At 24.5% G+C, this 25,450-nt stretch overlaps 1 protein-coding gene across 3 annotated transcripts; it reads left to right on the forward strand.

Moving 5' to 3' along the window:
• The first annotated feature begins 849 nt into the window (after positions 1–849).
• LOC145833927 (uncharacterized) lies at positions 850–24,681 on the forward strand. Of its 3 annotated transcripts, XM_082941203.1 has the most exons (21): positions 850–971; positions 3,096–3,194; positions 3,665–3,707; positions 3,936–4,101; positions 5,512–5,588; positions 7,391–7,430; positions 7,682–7,790; positions 12,453–12,620; positions 12,822–12,941; positions 13,313–13,476; positions 18,665–18,722; positions 19,025–19,115; positions 19,275–19,370; positions 20,244–20,320; positions 20,482–20,563; positions 20,698–20,816; positions 20,977–21,084; positions 21,298–21,344; positions 21,712–21,775; positions 21,924–21,961; positions 23,092–23,221. In XM_082941203.1, exons 1-20 carry the CDS (start codon positions 878–880, stop codon positions 21,941–21,943), a joined length of 1,842 nt encoding a protein of 613 aa, XP_082797329.1. In that variant the 5' UTR covers positions 850–877; the 3' UTR covers positions 21,944–21,961; positions 23,092–23,221. The 3 variants fall into 3 exon arrangements, with proteins under 3 accessions (XP_082797329.1, XP_082797327.1, XP_082797328.1); XM_082941201.1 differs by lacking the exon at positions 21,924–21,961 and having other exon boundaries at positions 23,092–24,681; XM_082941202.1 differs by lacking the exon at positions 21,924–21,961 and having other exon boundaries at positions 13,364–13,476; positions 23,092–24,681.
• The last annotated feature ends 769 nt before the right edge of the window (positions 24,682–25,450 follow it).

A 25,450-nucleotide genomic window follows, 5' to 3' on the forward strand; every position in this document is an offset into this window, starting at 1 on the left:
TTTTAATTTTAATAACAACAATAATAATAATAAACAACTGAGATTTTTGTTAATTGTAAGCTCTATATTTATTAAGTATCACTGCTACCTTTTGCTAGGAAGTTTCATTAGATTTCTTTTTTAGATGTTTATTCATATATAGGGCAAAAGTGCTGTATTATTTATTTGTGTTTTAAACTCTCATTATTTCATTATACTTTCATTATTTAACAAAGTCATATTTTTCTAAGAATTTTAATTTAATCTCTTGTTGTCAACAAAATTTCTGATATAATAAATGTTTATTAGTTAGTCAACGAACATAATTTTACAAAGTCTAAAGATATATAGAGGTGAGTTAGCATTTAAAAACATATTTTAAGTTAAAAATATACAATAAACCTAATTTGTGCAATATTTAAGCAAATTAGAATTTTATTTTTAGAATTTTTCTAGAATTCTAAAATGCGTAACTAAACGAGAGTGCATAAGGTCATGAGTGCGTAAAGATGCGAGAGGTTACTGTATATACAAAATTAAAATTTTATTATTTATTTGAAACTTGTCTAAAATTTTAGTTTTCTTGCAATTAGAAAATTAAAAACATAGAATAAAATATAAAACAAGAATTGTTTTAGTTTTTAATACTGGGTTACTGCGTACTCAAGCTAAACAGAATATTTGATGCTAGCTATAACTGTTAATTATTTTTTCTTAGCTCAGACTAGCTAGAATTTTATTAAAAGACTTAAGCTAATTTTGTCACTCATGTACTCTTTTTTGCATCAAATAACGGCAACCCTGTAAATAGAAAATAGTTAAAAGCTATTAAATTAAAATAACATAAAACAAACATAGTTAATTTTTTTTAGTTTTATTATTATAAATTGTTTATTTAATGGATAACCTTCAGTCTAAAGGTGAAAGTGAAGCAAGTGAAAATGATTATTACATTAGCCCATTGAATGATCAGACATCAGTCATTGTTGTTGGTTAGTTACAACTGGTATAATTTTAAAAAACTATCTTGTATAAAACTCTTGTAGTATTTGCATATTTAAAACTATAACTTAGTAAGAAAGCCAAATGTAAAAAAAAATGTATAAAGTTTAGTCTCAGATAGTATATTCAAATCTAATTTAAAATTTAACATTTTATTTACTTGTACATACAAAAGTTAAACTGTGTTATTTACAATAAAACAAAAGCAATATATTTTGTTCCTTACATTAATTTTAAAGTTCAAATGAAGTATGAAATTTTGTTTTAACTTTCTATAAGTTTTGTGTTTTTAGCTACAATTTAAAATGTTAGTTGCAATGCCTAAAATGTCAACAGGCAAAATCTGCAGTTTGCTAATACTAAGGATTACAATACAAAAACAACATATATACAAAAAAAAAAGCAAAGAGATAAAAAGCAGGAGAAAAAAAAATTTTTTTCTTCTTTTTATATTTGGTCATCTTACTTATTAAGAAGTCTCTGACTGAGTAGAAAGTAACTAGAAGCCTTTCCTAAATGTACTTTCTAGATTAGTAAATTAAAGTCATATGGGAGGATCCAACTTATTTTTTACAGAAATTCCCATTAACTTTTATTAGAAAGAAAGAGTGTATACTATAAAGTGTTTACTATGGGCCACTCATTTTCAATCTGCATATAGTTTTCAACCAATCATCTCCCATTTCTTTAATTTGAACTCACATTTCTTATTTTCTTATTCACACCCAATTTTTATTATTTTGTAGTCATTCTTAAGCTTTTTTCAATCCATTCAATTTTTATCCTAGTTGATTTTCATTTGATTATTTTCTATATAAATTATTATTCATCCAATGATTTCCCATAAGATCGATATCCTTCTAAATTCATTGTTTTTAATTCTGCATATAATGAGAATTTCTCTTTGTGTATTTAAAAAACTTTCTTTTAAGATGTATTTGTTATTAGTAGTAACTTTTCATGGAATGTCTGATCTTTGGCTAAAAACTATTGTTTTTTAAGGTTTTTGATAAGATCAACTTCTAGGCATACTAATTGATCAAATTGTTTTGTAAAAAAATTGGTAGTTTTAGCTACAGAAAAATTAATTTTTGCATATTAATATATTTTTCTATTTATTTTACTTTTAGAATTGAGTTGTTGAATAATTATCTATCAGATTTTTAATGCAGCTCAACTCCTGAATTTTCAACAACGTTTTGAATGGATGATTCATAAGTTATAAAACTATTTTTATGGCTGCCTTAGGGTTTGTGAGAAAAAAACTTCACAGCAGTAAAAAGGACTTAAGGGTAGAAAGTATTAAAAAAATGTTTCAAAAACTGGTACCAGGGTTTATTAAGATTGATTTAAGCATATATATTTTTTTATTTCTTGCGCATTAATATCCATGATAAAATATTGTTGGTAGAAAAGTGTTGAGATCTACATTAACACTGCAATTGGGAATATTTACTCTTTTATGTAGTCAAAAGCTTAACCTGATTAACCGAGTAGAGAAATAATTTTGTAGTTAATACAACTAATTTTGGTATCCTCATTCTTAACAAATCTACAGGAAAGGGTAGGGCGGTCTGATTTTTTTTTAATTTAGACTTGATTTTTACATGAAGTACAAAGCTACCAGTTGTATTTTAAAAAGCTACAGTTTACAAAAATAAAAAATTCAAAGTAACTTTTGAGATATAAGCGATCAAAAGTACAGAGTTTGACAGGTTTTTTAAAGGATCAACTTTTAGTCATACTAAAATGTTAAATTATAGGAGGCGCAAACTAAAACAACATAAATAGACTGTTTCACTAAAAATATATCTTCTTCTTCAGTTTTTAAGCAGTTGTATTAAAACTTTCTCTGACTAATCTTTAATAAATTTTAAATAATTTGTAGGAAATAATTTTCATAAAAAAAACAAAGTTTTTAATAATTCAGAAAAAAAAAGGAAAAAAAGTTATTTTTTTTACTTAACTTTGGTGGTATATTTTTTAATTATTTTTTTTACAAAATTCAGCTTCTTATAAGTTGTTTATAGTGTTAAAAAGAACGTTTCCATACAATTTGAAATTAATTGCTATTAAAGAGTTCATATATACCAAAAAAATATTTTTTTATTTAGAAACTATAGAAAATGTAGAACCATCAATTGTAATTTCTGTTGACAAAAGAGGTTCAAAACTACGAAAGAGAAAAAAGTCTAAAAGAAGAAAAAAAAGAAGTAAATACTTATTTAAATTCATATAAAAATGTGTTATTTAAAAATTGTTATAAATAATAAAAAATATTTCCTACATAACAAAAAGTTTGTAGCATAATGCACAAGTATAACTTTGATAATATTTTACCTTTAAAATACTTTTAAATACCAACTTATTAAATTTGCTTGCTAATTTAAATATTTTAACAGGTATTTAGTTCATAACAAAGTAACATTGTATTTAAACAGAAACATTCCTTCATTATATAATATTTTATTAAAACTAAATTTTAGGTCCTAAAAAAAAAGTTTTAACTGCTAATAGTTTTCCAAATTAAGTTTAAAATTCATTATCGTACTAGTAAAATTCTGTACTGGTATTATTTTCGTCTGGTAAAGTTTTATATGTTTGGTGAGTTTCAACTTTTTTAGAAAAAAAATATGTAGTCAGTTTAAGAAGTTAAATCAATAATCTATTTCTTTCTCAACAGACACTCTTGAAGGATTACCATCTAATTCTGACAATGAACTTAAGTTAGTTTTTATCAAGAATTTTTAAAATTAGTAACTAAAAATTTATTATTATCAAGAAGCTCACTATTTAAAGAAATGTAATTAAGTTTTGAAATTTTCTTTGTATTTATAAGTTAAAAAAATTTAGTTTCTAATACATAAAAATACAATAAAAGATGTTTGCATGTTTTTTTGTCATAAATTTTTATGTGTGTGTGTGTGAAGTAAATATTTACTACATTTTTACAGATCACTTTACAATGGAAGGAAGTCAGCACGCAGAGCTGTATCTTTGAATGACAAAGACTTGAAAGTAAATGTTAGCAAGTATAAGTTACAAACAAGTCGTTCACTCAAAGTTATCAAACGTCTTAATTTACTCGAGCTTGAAAACCAAAAAATAACTGAAGAAAAGGTTTGTATACAAAAAAAAATTACTTTGTAAACAGTGTGTTTTTATTTAAGAAATCAATCAGTTTTTAAGATATAAAAAAGGTGTTTAGTTTTTACTTTTAGATATTTGTGATTAATTTTACTTGGAATATTTGACATTGTACTTCAACAATTATAGAAATTTTAATTAGTAGATATTGTGTTCATACTTGTATGTACACTTTTATTATTTTATAATAAACTTTGTTACGATTAATTAAAACATTTACTAGTATAACGAAACCTTGAAGCTAGTTGTGGTTTAAAATTTACACTTAAAAAACGTTTTGTATTTAAAAATGTTATGTAATTAACATAAAAACCACAACATTATTAGTTAAGTAACACTGGTTTAAAATGCGTTGAAATATTGAACTGAATAGATAAATTCAAAACTAATTTAAATGCTTTAAATTCATATGAGTGTAGAAAATATTATTTTGCAATACTTGAAAATAATTTCTGTGATGATACTATGTAATAAAAACAGCTTTTCAAAGCCAACGTTTTCTTCTTATTTTTATTAAGTATACTTTGTATTACTTTTAACTTAAAATTTTATGTGAATACACTATACTTTTTTTTTAAATCATGTTATGTGTTTGAATTCATTAGTTTTAGTTTTCAAAATATCCAATTTTGCTTTAACCTTACAAAACTATTCAATTTAACTACATTGAACTATGCAAACTAAAAGTATAAAAATATATCTAAATCTACAAAATTTTATTTATAGTACTTACAGTTTAAATTAACTGATTTATTTGAACTCTATCTTTAAAAAAATTATAAAACATTTAAAAATAAATATACAAACAAAATTTCGTCAAATGACGTAAGTCTTGTATCCTGTAAAGTTTTAAAAGATTTTGTTTTGATAAATGATATAGTTTCTTTTTTAAAGAAAGAAAATAATTTTTTTCCAGATAACAGTTTTGTGCAATAGTAAGGTAACAAATCTAAAGTTTTGAATTTGAAGTTTACTTTTTTTTTATTGATATAGAAGTTTCAGAATAACCATATACTTATTTTTTGGACGTGTTTAAAGTATCATAATAATAACTAAATTATTCTTTTTACTTCTTGAAAACGTAGGTGAAAATATTCTGCTATAAGAAAACACGTTTTGCTCATGTTGTACCTAAAAATCATTGTACAAAAAAGTAAATTAAATTCTCTCAGACAAAATTTTACATCTTTGAAACACTTTAAAAGTTTTTTCATTTAAACTAGATTTAATAAAATAGTTAATTCTTTGCTTTTTAAGCATTTACCGTCGTACCATATTTAACTGTTTTGCGTAAGTGTATCTATAAAAGTTAATTTATTTTGTACTTTCCGTTTTTATTATCTAATATTGTTTTACAAAACACAATTTAGACTTTTGTTACAGTCTAATGAAGACTTAAGCCTTAAAGAAATAAGCGTGAACATTTCAACAAGAAAGGACAACATTGAAGATAAAGTCAAGTTTGTTTAGAAGTTTTACTTAGTGTATGACATAAATTTATTTGTATCTCTATTTATTTTAAAGATATTTTTTTAATACCCAACCAAATGAAGAGTTTTTACTAGTTGTTTACTAATTAATTTTCAATAATGCTTAACTTATAACTAAGTTTAGTAATAGATCAAAACAAGTGGTAGACAAAGTTATTAGATTTATTGAATAATAAAAAAAGTAAACATTTAGGGTTGCTAAAAAACCTAGAAACCATGAAACATTTGATTTTGACAATTTGGGCAAAAAACAAAAAAACTGGAAAAATTAGGAATTTTGATCAAAACATTTAAAACGTGGAATAAAAAAAAATCTAAATTTATTAAGTTTGGGTTAGGTATGAAATATGTATCAAACATTTTATTTGTATTGTGGGGGTATTTTTTTATTTAAAGAAGCAGTAAAGTATCTTATAAATATTATTGTACCACTTAAGACAAAACCTTTAACAAGTTTAATGTTTTACTAAAAATAAACTAACAAACATGTATTTTGAAAAACCCGGAAGAAATTTAGAAAATCTAGATTTTTTTTAATTCAATGTTTGGCAACCCTGAAACATTAAACTTATAACTCTGATAAGTAAGTATGTTTAAATAGCATGATGTAAAACTAAATTAGCTTTTAAATATTAATTTTAGACTAGTGCACTTCTTTATATTATGTGTTGAGTAAAGAATAACACATGTAAAGTTTTTTATTAAAAATCTTATAGCTTAAACTCATATGTAGCTACATTCTTCTTTCTTTTCTTTTGTTGTTCTATTAATTTTATTAATTCAATTTGTCGCTATGTTTTGTAGCCATAAACTAAAAGTTATAATGTACATCTAAAACTTCTTCAAGTTAAAAAAAATAATTTAAAAACTTATAAAGCTTCAACTTATAAAGCTTGTTAGAATTCATAGATATGATTAATATTTTAAATTTTGTTTTTAAAGTAGGAGTGTTAAGAAATATGATAAAATTTTAGAAGAATTGATATAAAAAGAACTTCACATAAATAGTTTATAAGTTTTGCAAATACCAATTTTAATTTGTTGTATTTTTTCTAGACCAATTTACGTTTAAATTGAAAAGATAAATCATAAAGTTAATGCAGATATTAAAAATCATTAAAAAAACTTAAAACATCGTTTTATATGAACTATTTAAACTTATAATTTTTGACATTTAAATAGCCTTTGTTGTTTTTTCTATAAATACTTGTATATTACTAAAAAAAAATATTTTAACCTTTGCACTTGAGCATATATTATTTATATACTATTTTAAACATGTTTTATAAACACAAACTTAAAATTAAAAAAAGTAATTAGATAAGCCAACTTTTTATCCTTTGTTAAGTCCAAAGGTTTAATAAAGTTGTTTTTGTTGACAGCTGATAAGTATACTTTTTTTTTTTTTTGAGCTATTATAAAATTTGAACTATATTGAAACTATAGCTTAAAACATTTTTAATGCTTAGAGTACTTTTATGTCCATAACCTTGTAATCAAATATAGTTAAAACTTATTAAAAAAAATGGTATAGGTTTTTTATATAATTCCATGAAATGCTACACATAATTTTTCTAATCTCAATGTTAAGCAGTCATGAAGTTAAAAATTTCGAGGGTTTATCTAACCTTTTTAAAAATTTTGCTTATGATGAAGGACTCAGTTCTTAAAAGTAGTTTTTTGGTTAATAAACTGTGATAACCACAACCTTGTATAAAATAAAGTAAATGTAAACTTTTTATGATATTCTAACATTTTATATATTTTTACAGAACAACTGAAAACACCATTAAGATTACAAAAGACAACAAGGTAGTTTTAAAATTAATTAGCTTTCAATGTTTTTTACTATGATGTTGAATATAAAACAATTAAAATTTAAATATTTCAGTCATTTGTATATAAAATTTTCATAAAATAACCTTATAAATATTCTTTTATAACGTATCATTTTAAGTATAATTGTGAAAAAATAATCTGACTTGTTAAAATAATATTTAGTTTAAATAATACCATTTTTTTATTAGTTTTATTAATATTATTTTAACTTATTTAAAATTTAGAAAACTTTTGAAGATGAAAAATTTCAAAACATGTCAAATTCTGAAATTTTGAATGGATATATATCTGAAATAGAAAACAGAATTGGATTTACTTTAAATCAATCCACTGGTTTGTATTTTACATATAAAACATTTAGTGTTACAAAAAACATAATTTACCTAATTTAAAAACCGTATAAATAATTAAGTTAAACTTGCTAGTTTGTACTTTTAAGCTTTGAAAGTTTTGCAACTAACTTCCAAATAACTTGATGTCTCCATATAGAGTTTTAATCTAGATAATTTTTCAAAGAAAAGTTTATAATTTTTTTTTGTCATATAGTATTCTCAAATATATTTTTAGATTTTTTTTGTTGATATTTAGTACTACTTAACTTAAATTATGTATTTTCAAAGGGGTTTTGTCCTGGAACTATTAATATGTTTAATATGAACTATTTAATTTAAAAATTTAAATAGTTTAATTAATTAAACTATTTAATATGAAAATTATACCTAATTCTAGTATCGTGATATTAAAATAGTATACTTGTGTTAATAACTAAGGATAAACTTTATTTTATTACCATCAGTTTTCATAAAAACTCAAAATTGTATTGTATTTTTTATCTTTATTTTTTTTGAAAAATATAAAAACTTTTACGTTAAAAATTTAAATATAATAAAAACTTAAGTTTTTCTAGTTCTTAAGTTTTAGTATTACCTTAAATGTTTTAGAACTAAGTAAAGCTCTATAAATATTTTGATTCAATTTTTTTAATGTTCTGTTTTCTACTACACTTTTTTTTGCTTAAATAATAAACTCTGTAATTGATCCGTATTTTAGTTCCCAAAAAAGACTTGTTTTAAAAATAAAAAAGAAAACATTTTACAAACATGTTTTGTTTGCTTGAGCGCAAAAGTAAAATTAGTTCAAAATGTTTTTTTAAAGAGTTACAGCTAAATTAAATCATAGTTTACGTTTACGGACTTTACTATATGTATTTCAAGAAAAACTATTTTATTACAGTCTTGAAAGTAAATTTTGTTTGATTAATTTTTTTTTTGAAAAGATTATTGTTATTTAAAGTGAAAATACTTATGTAAATTATATCTAATCGTATGTTCGAGGATTGATAACTCCGCCTCATCTGCTTTTATCTAATGAAGTAATCTTAAAAGTAGCTTTTATAAGTAATTAATAAAAAATATGTTAAAAAAAAAATCTTTATTTGTAACATATTTTTTTGTTTTTAAATCTAAACTGTAATCTATGGTTTTAATATTACAATAACTATTAGTAATTTTCTTGGTTTTACATACTTTAAATAACTTTAATTATTAATTTGTGTTGTAGTCACTAGTTGAAGTAAATATTACTGTTTAGATAGTAAAAAATAATTTCTCTCTTGTTTTCGAAGTATATTTTTATTAATAATTTTTGTTAGTTTTACAGTGTTAATTTTAATTTTTACTTAAAATTTTCTTCATTGCTGCTAGCTCTACTAAAATATAACAAAGATATTTTTCATAGGATTTTGTAAACACAAATTGTAAAAGAATATACTTACAGTCTTGCTCTTAGTTATTTAAAAGTAAAGCATAAGTATATACGAGCTAAAGGGAGTGGTTTTTAACATCTGAAAAATTTAAGCACAGTAAATCATTGATAGAAATTTTGTGCACAGTAGATGATTTTATAAATAAAAAGTAATTGTATTTATAATTAAAATCTTGTCAATAATTATGACAAATTTAGTTTATACTAAAACATTTTTTAATAAAACAGTGTTCTGTGAAAACTAAAACATGTTTTATTTTTATGCACACTAGCTGAAAGATCATTTTTTATATACTTTAAAGTAAACCTAGGATAACCCATGCTGTTTTATAGTCATTCAGGCAAATTTTTTGTCTCAAAAAGTTAAAACCTTAAGTACACGACATATTTTATCACTACGTATACAGGTTATTTACCTAGGAGTTCTCTACTCTTGAATTTCGTTAATTAGTTTTATCTCGTTTTATACAGAGAGTTTTCAACGATAATGTTTAAATGAAAATATTATAGAAATTTGTGTTACAGCTCACTAAAAAAATAGCTAAAAAATTAAGTATTAAACTTTCACAATTGTAATTTAAATATACCGTATAAGTTTTTGAATTAAATCAAAGTATGCTTACTATTTTGAACAAAATAATCAAGTTAAATCAGTAAAATAAACATTTAACGAAATCTAGTTTAATAAAAACTGTTAAGTTTAATTAAGAACAGATATTTGTTTTACGAAAATAACTTTTGATAATTTATAGCTATATTTGTTGAATTAGTTGTTATATATACTTTTATCTTTTTTTATTATTTGAAAACTTTTTTTGGTCATTTATTAAAGAATTATAGTTTAAGTAATTGAATTCCGTGTTTATGTACACTGTGTAAGGAAAATTTTCAGAACAAAAAGTAAAATATTGTCTTTTTTTGATGTGTTAAACTATCAAAAGTATTTCTTTAAATTACTCGAGACTATTCATGCATGACAAATACATTCTCTTACATCACAATTAAAACTATTGTCTGTATATAGATACTTTAACTTTTTTATCATAATCCAAACACATAATTTAAAAATACAAATTTATATAAAAAAAAGTTCCAAAATATAAAATGGTTCAAATTTTACAATGAAAATGTAAATTAAACTTTTACTAAACTGTACTAAATGTAGTAAAAACTTTAAAAATGTAGTACTCAGTTTATCATGTATATATCAAAAAATTTAAAAATAAATTAACTTTTTAGATTAAATTTATCTATCTGACCGATTCAGAGCTCATAAAATTAAGATATTTTTGTCATTGAAAACTAACTGAAATTATTAAACATTTACTTTTTTAAAATTGCTGTTGGAAATTTTTCATTTGAATATTATTTTTTTTTGCTTTATGCTTATGTTTTCTTTAATTTGATTTAATTTCCAATAAAATGCTTAACAAAATATAAAATTAATTTATAAAAGAATAAATTCTTAAAAAGTTTATAGTAGTTTAAGATTTGTATTTTGATGTGCTATTTCTATGAAATAATAGACTTAAAAATGTTTAATAAGTTTATTTGTAAGGCTACCAAGCTTTGGAAAAAAAAGTTTTTCAAATTAACTGTAGAAAACATAACAAAAAATCACTTTTATAACGATAATTAAGTATTTAAGTCCAATTAAGTATTTATTTAATAGTAAAACTTACTAATATAAAGGCAAAAAATATCGTTATTTATTAAGGTTTAACAAAAAAATTCTCAAACTGAAATAAAGAATTAGAATTGAATTACTTAAAAACGTTTCCTACCAAAGGATACTACTTAAACAGAATGCCTTGGTAATCTAATCATGAGGATTGAACCTTCACTAAGGAATTCAAATAGCATTTTTATTAGAGTATTTTGCCACCAGCAACAAAAATTCTGTCTTTCCTTGTTACAAAAGGGGTGTGTTGGGTCATAAGTATCTAAAATGCTTTTGTAGACTCGTAGCCTTTTCTATTTTCCATTACATATTTTTGCCGGTAGAGCTCTACACGCAGTAGTAATCATTCATTATTTCTTAGTTGATGTTTTCAATCATTTTTTTTGCCCTAATTTACATATTCAGGGTTGCCACAAAGTCAGGAAAATCAGAAAAAATCAAGAAACACGAAAAAATCAAAAGTCAGGAAAATTTGGTTTTTTCAAAAAGTCAGAAAATTTTATAAAAACATGCTCTTAATAATAAAGTTCATAATCACTAAAATCTGCTTTTTCTGTTGTTATTTTCAAAAAAGATTTGCTTTTGCAATTCATCTCTTTTTCACGGTCTTATTGAATTTTTAGAATGAATTAAAATCTTTCAGGTCTTTGGTTAACTATTTTTGAATCGGTTTTAGTTAAGAAATAGATTTTGAAAAGTAAGGAATTTTTTTTCTACTTAATCTTCTCAATCAAGCTATTCTATATATCCCAAATAACCGTGTTATATATATCTAGCAGTCTCTCAAGTTATCAGAAAACCTCTGTTTGGTAACAAAAAGTAGTCTTATATTTTTCTGTGACTTGGAATTCACTGATTTTTTTTTTCTCTGTGACCTTAAGTAAAATGGAAATCCTTTAAAAACAGTCACTGCTAGTATATATTTTTTACAATTAAGGTCCTTATTTAAAAAAAAATGGGCTAGTAGATACCAAGCCAATCTCAGACCAGTTTAAAGTCTTTTGCAAAACTCAGGCTTAAAACTTGTATATTTTTTCTTCTTAAAATTAAGCTTGATTAATAGTAAATTTTTAGTTTTGTACTGTTAATTTTAAGCAATTTAAGCTGTATTAAGAAAAACTTAAAGCAAATTAAGTATTCTGATAGTTTTGTTTATATAAAAGTATATGTAATGGACTTTTTATTGTTAATAAAGGAACTTAAATGTAACATAATCATAAGTTTGACTTTTTTATTTATAAAACTTTTTAATATTTATGAAGCACTAATGACATAAGTTATAGAAATTAGTAGTTTAGTTTTAAAACTATTTAGCTAAATACTTTCAAATTTTTAATTTCTTTTTGGATCTTAACTAGTGTTCGGCAGTCTTTATATGCCGCTGGCCAAATTTTCTATATTATTTTTTCATTTTTGATTCCAGTACTGAACTTAAAATATTTAAAAATGTCGGTTTTATTTCGAATTTTTTGATACACTTAGTATAATAAACCACTAACAAGAATTATTGTACTTTTATCAGTTTCATTTATAAAGATAATTTTAAACAGCACTGCAAAGATCGTCTCCATGCTTACAAAAAAAGAGGTTGAAGCAAGGCATTGATCAAGTATGTATCAAGTCCAAATCCAAACGCAAGGATTCAGAAGAAAGCGTCACATTGCCGATGGATGGCGTTGTTCAGTTGCAACAAACTTGCAAAATGCTTGAATATATTAGTTAGTTTAAAATAAAAACTGATTATCATACTTTAGGTGTTCCTTTTTAAAAACGAATATGAAGTTATAAAATAACATAATTTGAATATTACTGTTGTTTAAAACTTTATTGGTGTGGTTTAGTTTTAAAAAAGTGATTTAATAAACTTAAGCAGAATGATACCTAATTACTAGTTTTATTTTAAGTTTTAAATAAAACAGGTAAAATGCAACATAGGAACAGAGTTCTTAAAAATAAGATTGTGGTGCTTGAAAAGGAATTAGTTGAAGTAAAACAGCTAATACCTAAATCTCTTCAATCATTAACTCACATTAGTCAACGTTAGTGTTTACTTTGAAATTGCAGTTTTATACTAAATTTAATAATCACTTGTTTAAAGTGGCATGGCTAATCAAAAACTCATACTGATAGTTTTTAAATTAAAATTGTACACTTTTTATAAAACACTTATAAAGTCTGTACTATTCATAGAAAACAAATTTTTCATCGTATCATTTAAATATTTGTTAAGAATATAATCTTTGTTATTATTTAAAATTATAGCAATTATTCAAAACTTTCAAAAAATCAGTATAAAGTCAATATTAGAATGAAAAAACCTACATTAAAAAATTATAACTTTATGACAGCTTTTGGTGCTAACTTTTAAAGATATTATATAATACTTTTTTGTGTAAAAAAATTAACTCAGACCAACTACGCAAGCGAACAAAGAGCAAAAGTATGCTTAATTTGCACATAGAATCGCAAAGTGACAGTGTGGAAACGAAAAGTAATGTGCACAAACTTCTGATTAGCAGCAAAAGTGATGCTGAGAAGAGTGAAATCGTTCCTCCAAGAATTGCTGACCTTAAAGTTTGTCGTAAAATTTCTCATAGTTAACTAAGCTCACACTTTTTTAAACATACTCGTATGTTATCTTATATTTAGGACTTATAAATTGTTATGATAAATAATAACAATAAAAATATTTGTATCTTTACTTTATAATGGATTTATGTTACTTTTTAAAACATACTTTTTTAGTTCTTCTAAACTAGTCATTTTTATATACTGTTGCAACTGTATACGTAAATAATTTAAACACTTTAATCCTCTAAAGACTCCAGTCTTCTGAAAAAAAACTTTTGGTTTTGTAAATTTTAAACTTATACTAGATTTTGGTCAAATGTTAGTTTTAGGTAAATAACACTTATATTCAAGGTTGGCACAAAATCAGAAAAAAATAAATAATGATAAAAAAGTCAGGAAAAGTCCATAATTTGATATAGACATGCTCTTAATAAGAAAGTTTATGATCACTAAAAACTACATGTTGCTAATGTTATTTTCTAAAATGTTTTGTTTCCGCAATTCATCTTTATTTCAGGGTGTCATTGAGTTTTTGGAATAAATTAAAACCTTTCAAGTCTTTGGTTATGTATTTTTGAATCGATTTTAATTAAAAGAGTGGCCACTAAACCTGGAATCCTAGAAAAACCTGGAGATTGAGAGATTTTGAAAAAAAAGCCTGGAAATTACTGGAACTTTGAATAAAAATCAATAAATAACCTGGGATTTAAAAAATTTTTTCATGTTAAGTAGTAAAATTTTGATTGAAACGAAAAATCTATTATATAGATAAAAAATTTTTGTCATCATCAAAAATTTTATTAAAAAAAAACACATTTAAAGTAGCCTTACAATATATTTTTAACTTTGTTATACTATTTAACCTGTTTTTTAATTTAAGCTAAATATAGACCGAAAAACGTATACTTTCAAAAACCTGGAAGAAATTCAGAAACCCTGGAAGAAAAGCTGAAAAACTAGTGGCCACCCTGAATTAAGAATTTGGTTTAGAAAAATTAGGAAATTTTTTCAGCTCGATCTGTGGCAGCCCTGTATAGCTAAACTATAAAGCTAGATAAATTGTTGTAAAAATTTTGGCTGCAAAATGAATAATTTAGATTTACAAAATATCTAGTATTACTTTAGCAATAATTTTAAACAATTAAACTTTATCATGGTTTCAGCTGGTAACATTTCAAAAAATGTTAAGGAAATCAGTAAAAAAAAATCCTTAAAGTTAGTTATAGAATTACTTTCTGCTTCAATGAACAAAAAAAATACTGAATGATTATCTTTACAAAGCTTATAGTACTTATTAGTTTAGATTAATATTATACTACTGTTGGGAGCCGATCATTTCTAATCCGCTATCATTTCTAACCCGATCACTTCTAACCCGATCACTTCTAACCCGATCACTTCTAACCCGATCATTTCTAACCCGATCACTTCTAACCCGATCACTTCTAACCCGATCACTTCTAACCCGATCACTTCTAACCCGATCACTTCTAACCCGATCACTTCTAACCCGATCATTTCTAACCCGATCACTTCTAACCCGATCACTTCTAACCCGATCACTTCTACCCCGATCTCTTCTAACCCGATCACTTCTAACCCGATCACTTCTAACCCGATCACTTCTAACCCGATCACTTCTAACCCGATCACTTCTAACCCGATCATTTCTAACCCGATCACTTCTAACCCGATCACTTCTAACCCGATCACTTCTACCCCGATCTCTTCTAACCCGATCACTTCTAACCCGATCACTTCTAACCCGATCACTTCTAACCCGATCATTTCTAACCCGATCACATCTAACCTGATCACTTCTAACCCAATCACTTCTAACCCGATCACTTCTAACCCGATCATTTCTAACCCGATCATTTCTAACCCGATCACTTCTAACCCGATCACTTCTAACCCGATCATTTCTAACAAGATCATTTCTAACCCAATCACTTCTAACCCAATTAAACCCGATCATTTCTAACCCGATCATTTCTAACCTGATCACTTCTAACCCGATCATTTCTAACCCGATCGTTTCTAACCCATTTACTTATGTTACGTTTTAATTTTTTTATCTGGATTTCATGAATAACAAACTAGTTTTAATGAAGTTATTAAAAAAATAAAAAAAATTAAACTTTTAGTTACTTTAAAACATAATGATTTTAATGTGTTACGTAAATTTAGTATAATTTTTAATTTTAGTATTAACTTAACATATTCTTAATATATTTTTTTTACCTCATTTTTTAATTTTTTTACCTACACATAATTTTAGTTTTTTTCTAAAATTTATTTTGTTTTTTTAATACAATTTAAGAGACGTTTTTCGTTAATCATATATAATTTACTAAATTGTTTACTTTAGAGTATTTTGAACTCTTCTTTGTAGGATTTTAAAATAAGCAGTGATAATTATATTTTAATTGGATCTTATTGTAATTAACGTGACTACATTAGTTTTAACATTAGCAAATCTTAAAAAGTAAACTCTTACAATTGTAATATTCAGATACAAACACTTTTATATTACGGTTTAAAAACTACATTAAAAGTCTGATGTAAATGTTTTATTATTGCTTACTAATGTATTAACCTTTTAAGTAGGATAGTTTTAAGTTTCATCTTAATAAATTATTCAAATTGTTATGCAACTTGCATAGGCCTATTAAGATAATGTAATTCAAACAAACATTAGGAGAAGTAAAAAACTTTTGTTATGTTAAGTGGAAAAGCCTGGTTTTTTAGAAACCAGCTATTAAAACAGTTATGTCATATAATTAAATTGCAAAAGTTGTTATGTCGATTGACCGTCTAGATTTCACATCATTATAAATTCCTACTTAGTTTTAGAGCAAAAAAAAAATTGTTTAACACTAATAGTTAAAAAGACAAGTTTATTTGTATAACAAGTTCGAGGGTGATTAAATCTCGCTTATGTTTTAATTGCGACTTAAATTAGTACTTTAATTGACAAACATTTCTATAAAATTACTTTATTATAAGCAATTGAAATAACGAAAGTAAAAACAAAATAAGTATTAAAAATAAAACATTTTGAAATAGAATAATAAATTAATCATAGTTAAATTAAGTATAATTAGGAGCAGAATTTTATAAAAACTACATTAAGTTCTTTGTTTCTTTTAATCAAATTTTTTTCCAGACGATTATTACGCAAAACATATTTATTTTTTATTCATTACAGTAAAGCCAGCTTGCAGTCTATTGACTTTATTCTCGGTGGTATTTTGCACCTCTAAATTTCTATAAATATGATGAGTTTTTTCTTTATTAAAAATTTAGACCTGTATAATAGGTTTCACAATACAAAATGATTATATTATTTTGTTATAAGTTTTTAAGTTATATAGTTTACTCAAATAATTTATACTTACATTTCATATCAATGATCGCTAAATAATCCAAAGTTTTTGTGTTTTTAAAAACCTGTAAAACAACAATTTTCAATAGATATCAAGAAAATTATTTTAGAAATATCTACTATTAATCGTGAGAATAATCGTGTTTTTGCAATTTTAAAATTTGAAAACTTTTAAATTTTTATGAAAAATGTAAATTTATTTTGCCCTACATAAATTTTATTTTAAAAGAAAAAGAAAAATGCGTAATAATAAGTTTTCGACACTAAACTTTCATAGTTAAGTTTATTATAATTAATTATAACTTAATTACAGTTAATCTTTATATACAATTTACCAGTTGATTTAAGAATTAATATTAAATCAAAGTTCGAGTAAATGACAAGTTCTGAATATTTAAAAACCTTCTACCTCTACTTTTGGCTTTGTATTAAACAGTATACACTTTAGTTCAAAGAACTTAGAATTTAATGATATTAACTTTAAATGAAACCACCATTATAATTACAATTACTAAATTTTATTAACTGTATTACTAAAATTTACATAAACACTGATATTAATATTTTTAAAAAGTTGTATTTCATATAAATTCTCCCTGAATTGACAAAATGGTAATCTTGTTACTACACTTAAAAATATATATTAACCATATAGAATAATTTCAAAAGAAAGTACAGAATAGACTTTAACCGCTGCGATACTCATTATATTTCTTACATTGACGACTATCAAAACTTAATATTTAATCCTTAGAATACAAAAGACTTATACTTTTCCTAATGCTTTTTAAAACTAATTAACTACATTTAATTAATAATCCAATTTTAAATCTTATTGTCAAAACAATAAATTAACCAATTAATATCAACAATTAAATTTAACAAAAGCTATCTGAATATTAGGTTTTATTTTAAACAAAATAAACTAAACTTCACAAAAAAACAATTTTGTTGAGATTAATTTGTTTTTAAAACAAATTCTTATCTTAAAAAAAATAAATTAATATATTAATACAGATCGGCTAAATAAATTTCGGGTTAGATATGATCGGGTTAGAAACGATCGGGTTAGATATGATCGGGTTAGAAATGATCGGGTTAGAAGTGATCGGGTTAGAAATGATCGGGTTTAATTGGGTTAGAAGTGATTGGGTTAGAAATGATCTTGTTAAGATGATCGGGTTAGAAGTGATCGGGTTAGAAATGATCGGGTTAGAAGTGATCGGGTTAGAAATGATCAGGTTAGAAGTGATCGGGTTAGAAGTGATCAGGTTAGAAATGATCGGGTTAGAAGTGATCGGGTTAGAAGTGATCGGGTTAGAAGTGATCGGGTTAGAGGTGATCGGGTTAGAAATGATCGGGTTAGAAGTGATCGGGTTAGAAGTGATCGGGTTAGAAGTGATCGGGTTAGAAATGATCGGGTTAGAAGTGATCGGGTTAGAAATGATCAGGTTAGAAATGATAGCGAGTTAGAAATGATAGTAAACCACTACTGTTTTAGTTATAATATGAATAAGTTTCAGGTAGAAAAAGCAAACAATATAAAAGTATTATAAAAGTCGAAAACACTTTTAATGAAGTTTGACTATTAAGTTGGGCTGTTTAAAGTTTAAGTCTAGTAGCCTTAAGTTTAAGTATATTCATTATAATATTTACTTATTATAGTAAAAACTTAAATATCAACATATTTGTTATTTTTTGTGATTTAAAACAGTTATAGTTTAATCTTTAAATATTAAATAAACCTTCAAAAGTTCAATTAAAATAAAAAGATTCTATAATAAAGTTATTTTTGTTTTACAGAAAGAGTCAACTGTGTTAAAAGAAAACAAAAAGACGAAGCATGGACTTAAAAATATAAGTTAGTTTACATATTTTCGATTTTTACAAATAGAAAGTATAAAGATATATTTCTTGATATATTTATCTTCACTTTAAACATAAAAAATAAAATCGCTTCTTTAGATATATTTAGATATTGGTGTTTTAAGGATTCCTTATGGTTTTTGTTTTTGTTTTATTTGTTTAAAATTGATTTTAGAGAAATTTATAAATGTATGATATATGTAATTTTTTTGAAAAAGTACAGTGTACCTTTACACTTGCAAATAGTACTTTTTAATGTAATATTTAATAGTAATGATGCTATTTATTTTTATGTAGTTTCTGCATCAATTGAAAACTTAACAAAAGAAATTAAGTCAGAAAATACTAGAAAAGAAAAAGTAACAGATCTTATGAAACAGAACACAAGGTTAGAAAATGGTTTTTACTTATGCAATGACTTTAAAAAAATTAAAGATGTCCTTTCGATACTTCAATTATTTTATAATTTATTAAAGTTAATTAATTTAATGTTTTTCATTTCTTCTAGATTATTTTATAGCTTTATTTGTTTTAATTTTGACTTCAGTGAAACCAAATCAAACGAGGTTATAAAGAAATCAAATGAAAAGAAAATTTCAAAGAAAGCTCCATCTAGGTTGTTTAGTTGGGGTGCATCTGAATGGTTTGTTCACAATTTTTACTTAAATTGCTAAAAGTTTTTAAAAGAATCATTTGTTCTTTTATTAATTTATAAAAGGGTTGAAGTTTGATGTTTAGTTTTAATTTTTCGTGTAAAGTTTACAATTTTTAGTAGAAGGTTTTTTAAACACAAATAAGAAAAAACAAAAAATTTCAGATTTATTTTGAATCTCTTACCATACTGACATATAGCCATCAATTGTTTGTAGCATATTTTAGTAATCTAAAGTTTAATGTGAAATATGACTTATTTTATTACGTCAGTAAATCTACCGTATTGTTCATGTAAACGTAGTGTAACATCACGAGTATTCAACCTTTTCTAGTTCTTTACTTTGTTTCCATGATTTATATGATTAAGCATAGTGATTTTTTGAATTTGATTTAGATAATTTGGTTGTCGTAAGTCAATTCGTTTAGTGTTACAAGCTTATGTATAACATTATTTGTAATTTAATTATTGTTTTTTGTTACAAAACATAATGTGCACTACAGCAGTACAAAAGTGTACAATACAAGTTCAAAAAGGAGTTGTTCTATTTATTAAGAGCTTGCTAGAAGTTAATATTTTAGCTTTAACTAATGTTGTTATTGTGGGAAAAGTTAATATTTGGTAAATAGAAAATATTAAAAATATGTTACCATTTTATCGAAAACTGTTTCAAGCTGATAAATATTTTAACTTTTTCTACAACTTATAAATAGTTCTAAGTTAAATTTAGTTACTTTGTGTTATCATACATTATATTTAATTTAATATAGTATATTGTATTTAAAAATATCAATTTTCCATTGTAATATTAATTAAAGATGGTACCTAAGTACTACGGTAATGATAATAATGAATGTTCCACAGGAGAAGCAAATCAGTGGAGAGATTCCAACCTGAATCTAACAAATTTGCTCAAATAAGAACTAGCAGTGATGCTGCAGGTTTTATATAATTGTATAGATATGAATTCTTTTAAAAATGCTTATTATTTTAAATCGTAACATTTTTTAACCTTCACTAACTTTTAAATTTAACTTAATCGTTTTTGAAAAGTGAGTAATGATGCTTTTGTTTCTATAAAACATTTATAATTATCTACTAGAAAAACACAACAAAACAACAGTTGAGTGGAACGCTCTGCAGGAATTGTTTCCCACTCAAAACAACCAGCCCGTTATTAGAAGGTTTTTAGAATTAAACTAAGTTTCTCGAGTCTTGATGAAGTAGTTTGTTTGATCGGAAATTATTACTGTTTAGCCGTATTTAGTATTAAAAATTTTTAATCTTTAACAAACGCCTAATAACAAGTTGAAAACAGCTACAGTCAAGCGAAGCTTCCTTCAACAAATCCCTTCAAAAACAGGAAGTGGCGGTTGAAGAAAAGTAACGTGACATCTAGCAACCAATCACAATCAAAAGTTTTTCTCCCACACGACGGTAAAAAAGCTCTTAGTAACTTAAAAAAACTAGTTTCTCAAATTAAAACGGTTTTAGACTATTATGAATAAACTAGTGTGTTTTACGCTAGCTTCGTTGCTTAGCATATTTTTTATATCATTTTAACATAAATTTGGCATTAGATTACAAAACTATACAGCAAAAGTTTCACTGTCGGATATGGAAGCTGCTTCTAACTTGTCAAGACAGTCAACTTTACAACTAAATAATTCTGAAGTTGAGCAAATAGCCATAACATCATTTACCCGTTGGTGTTTATTAGTTATTTTTTATTATTTTTGGTTTTATTGCTTTTGTTTTAGGTAATAAATCTGTTTTATTTTCTACACTAGGTATTTTATTTTATAATTTTCCAAATATTTTTAATTGTTTTTCATTAATCACTATTTTTAAAGTACTAAAAAAATACCAAATGTAATTTTTTGTTACATATGCAGTTATTATAATTTTATATATACAGACCAAGATTCAGATGACAGAACTTCCTTGAGTTCAAATTGCACAAAAGTTAGTTAGAAAATAAAATTTTACGTTAGGAAATTACTGCTACTTTTCTTTTTAAATACATAATTTTTTTTTTACTTTATTTTACAAAGCACTTAAAGATAATTATTTTTTTATAGTCATAAAATGTTTTATTTACAATATGACATTTTGTTTTACTAAGTTTTGAAGTAGCGAAAATAATAGTTTAAAGAAATTCTACATAATATATCGGCAAATATAAAGTTTTTAAAATGCTTGTTTGTAAAATATATCAATACGTTAGCTTTGTAAAACTTTATTAAATGTAGAGAATACCAACAAATTTTCTTTAAAACATTTTCTTAAACATAAACAGTAAATTTTTCAGTAGTCACTAAATTTTTTGCAGCTTGAGTCCCTTAAAGAAGTTTTTGACGATGAATCTTCTAATAAACCAAATGAAGCTCAGCAAAGTAGCTTTATTTTTATTTAGTGTTTTATTTGTTAGATCTAGTCAAAAAAAAAAAATTCAATTATACTACACAATTTAAAGTCTTTAATTTTTTTTTTGATTAATATAAAATAAATAACTACTTGAAATGCAAAAAGAAAACATTGCAGTTTCATCCAGTGTTCTCTGAAAATTAGAAAAAATACAGGTTTGAAAACGTTAGCTTACTGCACCACTTTATTAACTTTTACTTTGTTAAAGCTTTTTCTAAAGTAAATTTGATGTGTACTAATGTAGCTTGCTTGCTTGCCCTGAAACCAAGCACGTAGAAGACTTTTAAACAATCTTCTTTGTAGTAGTCTTGTATCATAGGTTTTTAACATGTGCTTGTTAGTAATTTTTTCTAAACTTTAACTTTTTTTTACTTAAATAAAGCTCCTTTAGTTTAAAAACATTCGAAAGTGTAGTTTATTTTGTTTAAAAACTGTTAGTAGGTTTAAAAACTTACTTCTTGTTTTGTATGCATATTTTGCTTGTATGTTTAACAATTGCATATGGGGCTGAAGTGCTTCTTCACTTATTTTTAGTAGTAAACTAATCAAAGAATTATCTAACCACAACTAGCTAAAACAAACTTTTGTTATAAATTCATTACCGACTAAACAATTTATTTTATATAAACCAGTGAATTAGGCAAGTATGAGAATAAGTTTTTAAATACAAATAAGTATAAAAAGTCCTGTTTAAAGAAGTTATATTTTTAAGTTATTTAATAAATTTATAGTTTTTAAGCTAATTTGTTCTCCACGATTTTTTATATTTAGTTTGTTTAATACAGGTTTGAAAATAACATTATTTTTTTAAATTTACCCAGATAAATTTTTATTCAAGTAGAATTTTATAGCAGGAAATATTAAAATTTAATTACTTTACTAAAAGTTGTAAGTTGTTGTAGGTTTCCAAGAAAAAAAGTTTTATTCGTATAAACACATTTTAAAAACTAAAGGTATATTTTATAGTTATAAAACGATTTATTAAAATAAGAAAATGTAATAGAATGTTTTAATTTTCTTTGATACTGCTACAATATTGTATACAGTGTTATAAATATTATTTTTTTCATAACGTAATAAAGTTGTATAAAAACCGTTTTAACCAAATATCAGGAACTTTTACTCATAAAATACATTTTTTGAACTTTTAGAAGGCATAACTTTTTAGAAGTTATTATTGTATTTTAAATGTATAGTTTTTTTATCGTCTGTAAATTATCGTTGAGTTTTTATAAAACTCAATTTACAATAAATGTTTGAAATTATTTTATTCTTTTTATGGCAGAAGTTCCCATTTTCATCCGTAAGGTTTCCCGCCACCGAAACTCGATGCAGAAGATGTTATGGCGCCGAAGTCGCTCATTGGACAACAACCTCAACCAATCCCCGCTTGCTCGCCAATCAGAACCGACTCAAGTTGGCTCGCTCATTTCCCAACGAATAAAACCGAAGCTTTCGAAAAAATTTTCCACTCTGAGGCGGGCGAACGCAGTTGAAGTAGTTGAAATGAAGCCGAACCTCAGGAGGAGAAATTCTAAACTGTACCGATTATTTTCAACCAATAGAAAGAAAGAGTTGCTGAAATCGCGCAGTGAGGAAGTGTCATCTTCAAAAGTAAACACCTTGCAAGTAGATTGCGAAGCGCGAACTAAGGTAAAGCACGGCCTAGTGCATCGCCTCAGCAAGCAGTTCAGCAACTTTAAAAAGTCGAAAAGTTCAGAGGAAAAACCATCGGTTGTTATGGACACCCAACTTGAAGTCGAGGTTGCGAATAAGCGAAAGTTTTTTGAGAGTTACTCGAAAAATTCCAACCAATCCAACAACTTAAAGTTTGTTAATGTTAATTTTCTGCGAAACATTATGTGCAAAAGCCCTATTGACTATGATCCACCGTTTTTTGAAGTTTGCCACAGAACTAGACTTTTATCAATTACAAGAAAATCCAGCAAAGTTTATAGGAAGGCTTTCTCTATTTAATAATTTTTTAGAAGTATATGTGTACTTAATTATTATTTTATAAATTAAAAGTTGCTCATATATTATTTCTCGGTTAGTTAAAATATTTTTTCATACAATAACTTTTTTAACAATGTGGTAGTTTTTTACTTTTTTAATCGAGTTATACTATATGTTTTTTAAATTGATAGTTTGTACAAGAAAACTACCAATTAATCTAGCATAACAAAAATTATTGTAATTTAGATGTTTGTTTTTTATTTTGTTTAACTGTTTAAGTATAAGTTATTGACAAAAGCAAGCCATTAAAATGTTTTTGTTTGAAATTATCATATGTAATGTTTTATAAATCTTTGTATTATTTTTTTATGCAATTCTACATTCACCTGCTAGAAAATTTAAAAATATTATTTTTAATTTTAAACATTATTTAAAATAGTTATTGTATTTCAAATCGTTAATTTAAATGATTACGACACAACAAGTCATTTTTGCTGCACTATCTGCTTACTATATATAGTTTGTGCCTTATTTTCTTTTTATATTCAAACATTTTTATTGCATCCAAATTTTTTTCAAGCGTTACTTCGTCGTATTTCGTTCATTTTTGTTAATTGTGAGTTAATAACACATTTTTTTGAAGCTAAATTGTCTTAATATATGTTCACATGTTTTAAAAGTATTTTTAAAGTACCAAAAAATTAGTAGTTTGTTGTGCAGTTGCAAAATTCTTGCCGAACTTGTTCTAAATGATGTAATACAACAAAATTGAATGCACTTTAGTTTTTGTTATAAAAGCTGTTTTATTTTCTTACTTTTGCCGTGAACTTCGTGTTTTAAACTTAAAAAAATATGATTTGTATTTTTTCTCATTATTTTTTATTGATCAGAAGCGTTATTGTAATTTTTTTTTGTCGCTTTTTCTTGCTTCTTCTATTATTTTTGACTGAGATTTATCTATGAAGTCAATTATAAAATAGGGTATCAAATAAATCATTATGACCTTTTTGAATTCGTTGTTAAGTCCTTATAGTTTACCCATTAAAAAAATAAAACAAAGTATATAATGATTAATTGAATAATTGCATTTTCTGTAAATATTAAACTTAAAATTAACTAAAACTTAAAAAATATGAATTTATCCTTTTAAGAATTTATTTTTCAAACTTTCGATTTATTTTTCAAAGTTTCGGTCAAAGACCTGGTCAAAGCTTAAATAAATCTTATTCAAATAGAATACTTAAAAAAGATTAAGTTAAACTATTTCTCAAAACTAAAATATTTTTGTTGAAATTTAATTACGAAAAAGCTTAATAAGGGATTTTTTTATTTACAAAGAAAAACAAATTACAAAGTGTGCAGAAATTTCTGAGACTGTTTCGTAAGTTGTTTATTAATAAGAAACAGAAAAATAAGTAGAAAATGGATGTAGTATAAAATTTAGATAAATAAAGTATTTTTATATTTCCAATGTTATTTTATTCCGTTTAAATTAGTCGAGCTATATTACGTTTGTAGAGATAAGTTGTTCCATTCTTTCAAAATATAAACTCTTAGTGAGCAACATTTGCTTTCAGCTAAGAATAATTCATTAAAATCCAAACAGGCGATGTAGGAGTTCAGATACCATTTCTCCTCAAACAAAACCTGCATCTGTCTAAAGTTTTTTTTGGACTTGGGTGGTGAAT

The sequence above is a fragment of the Thalia democratica genome, chromosome 4 (genome assembly GCF_965202585.1).
Source record: "Thalia democratica chromosome 4, ktThaDemo2.hap1.1, whole genome shotgun sequence".
NCBI classification, from domain to species: Eukaryota; Metazoa; Chordata; class Thaliacea; order Salpida; family Salpidae; genus Thalia; species Thalia democratica.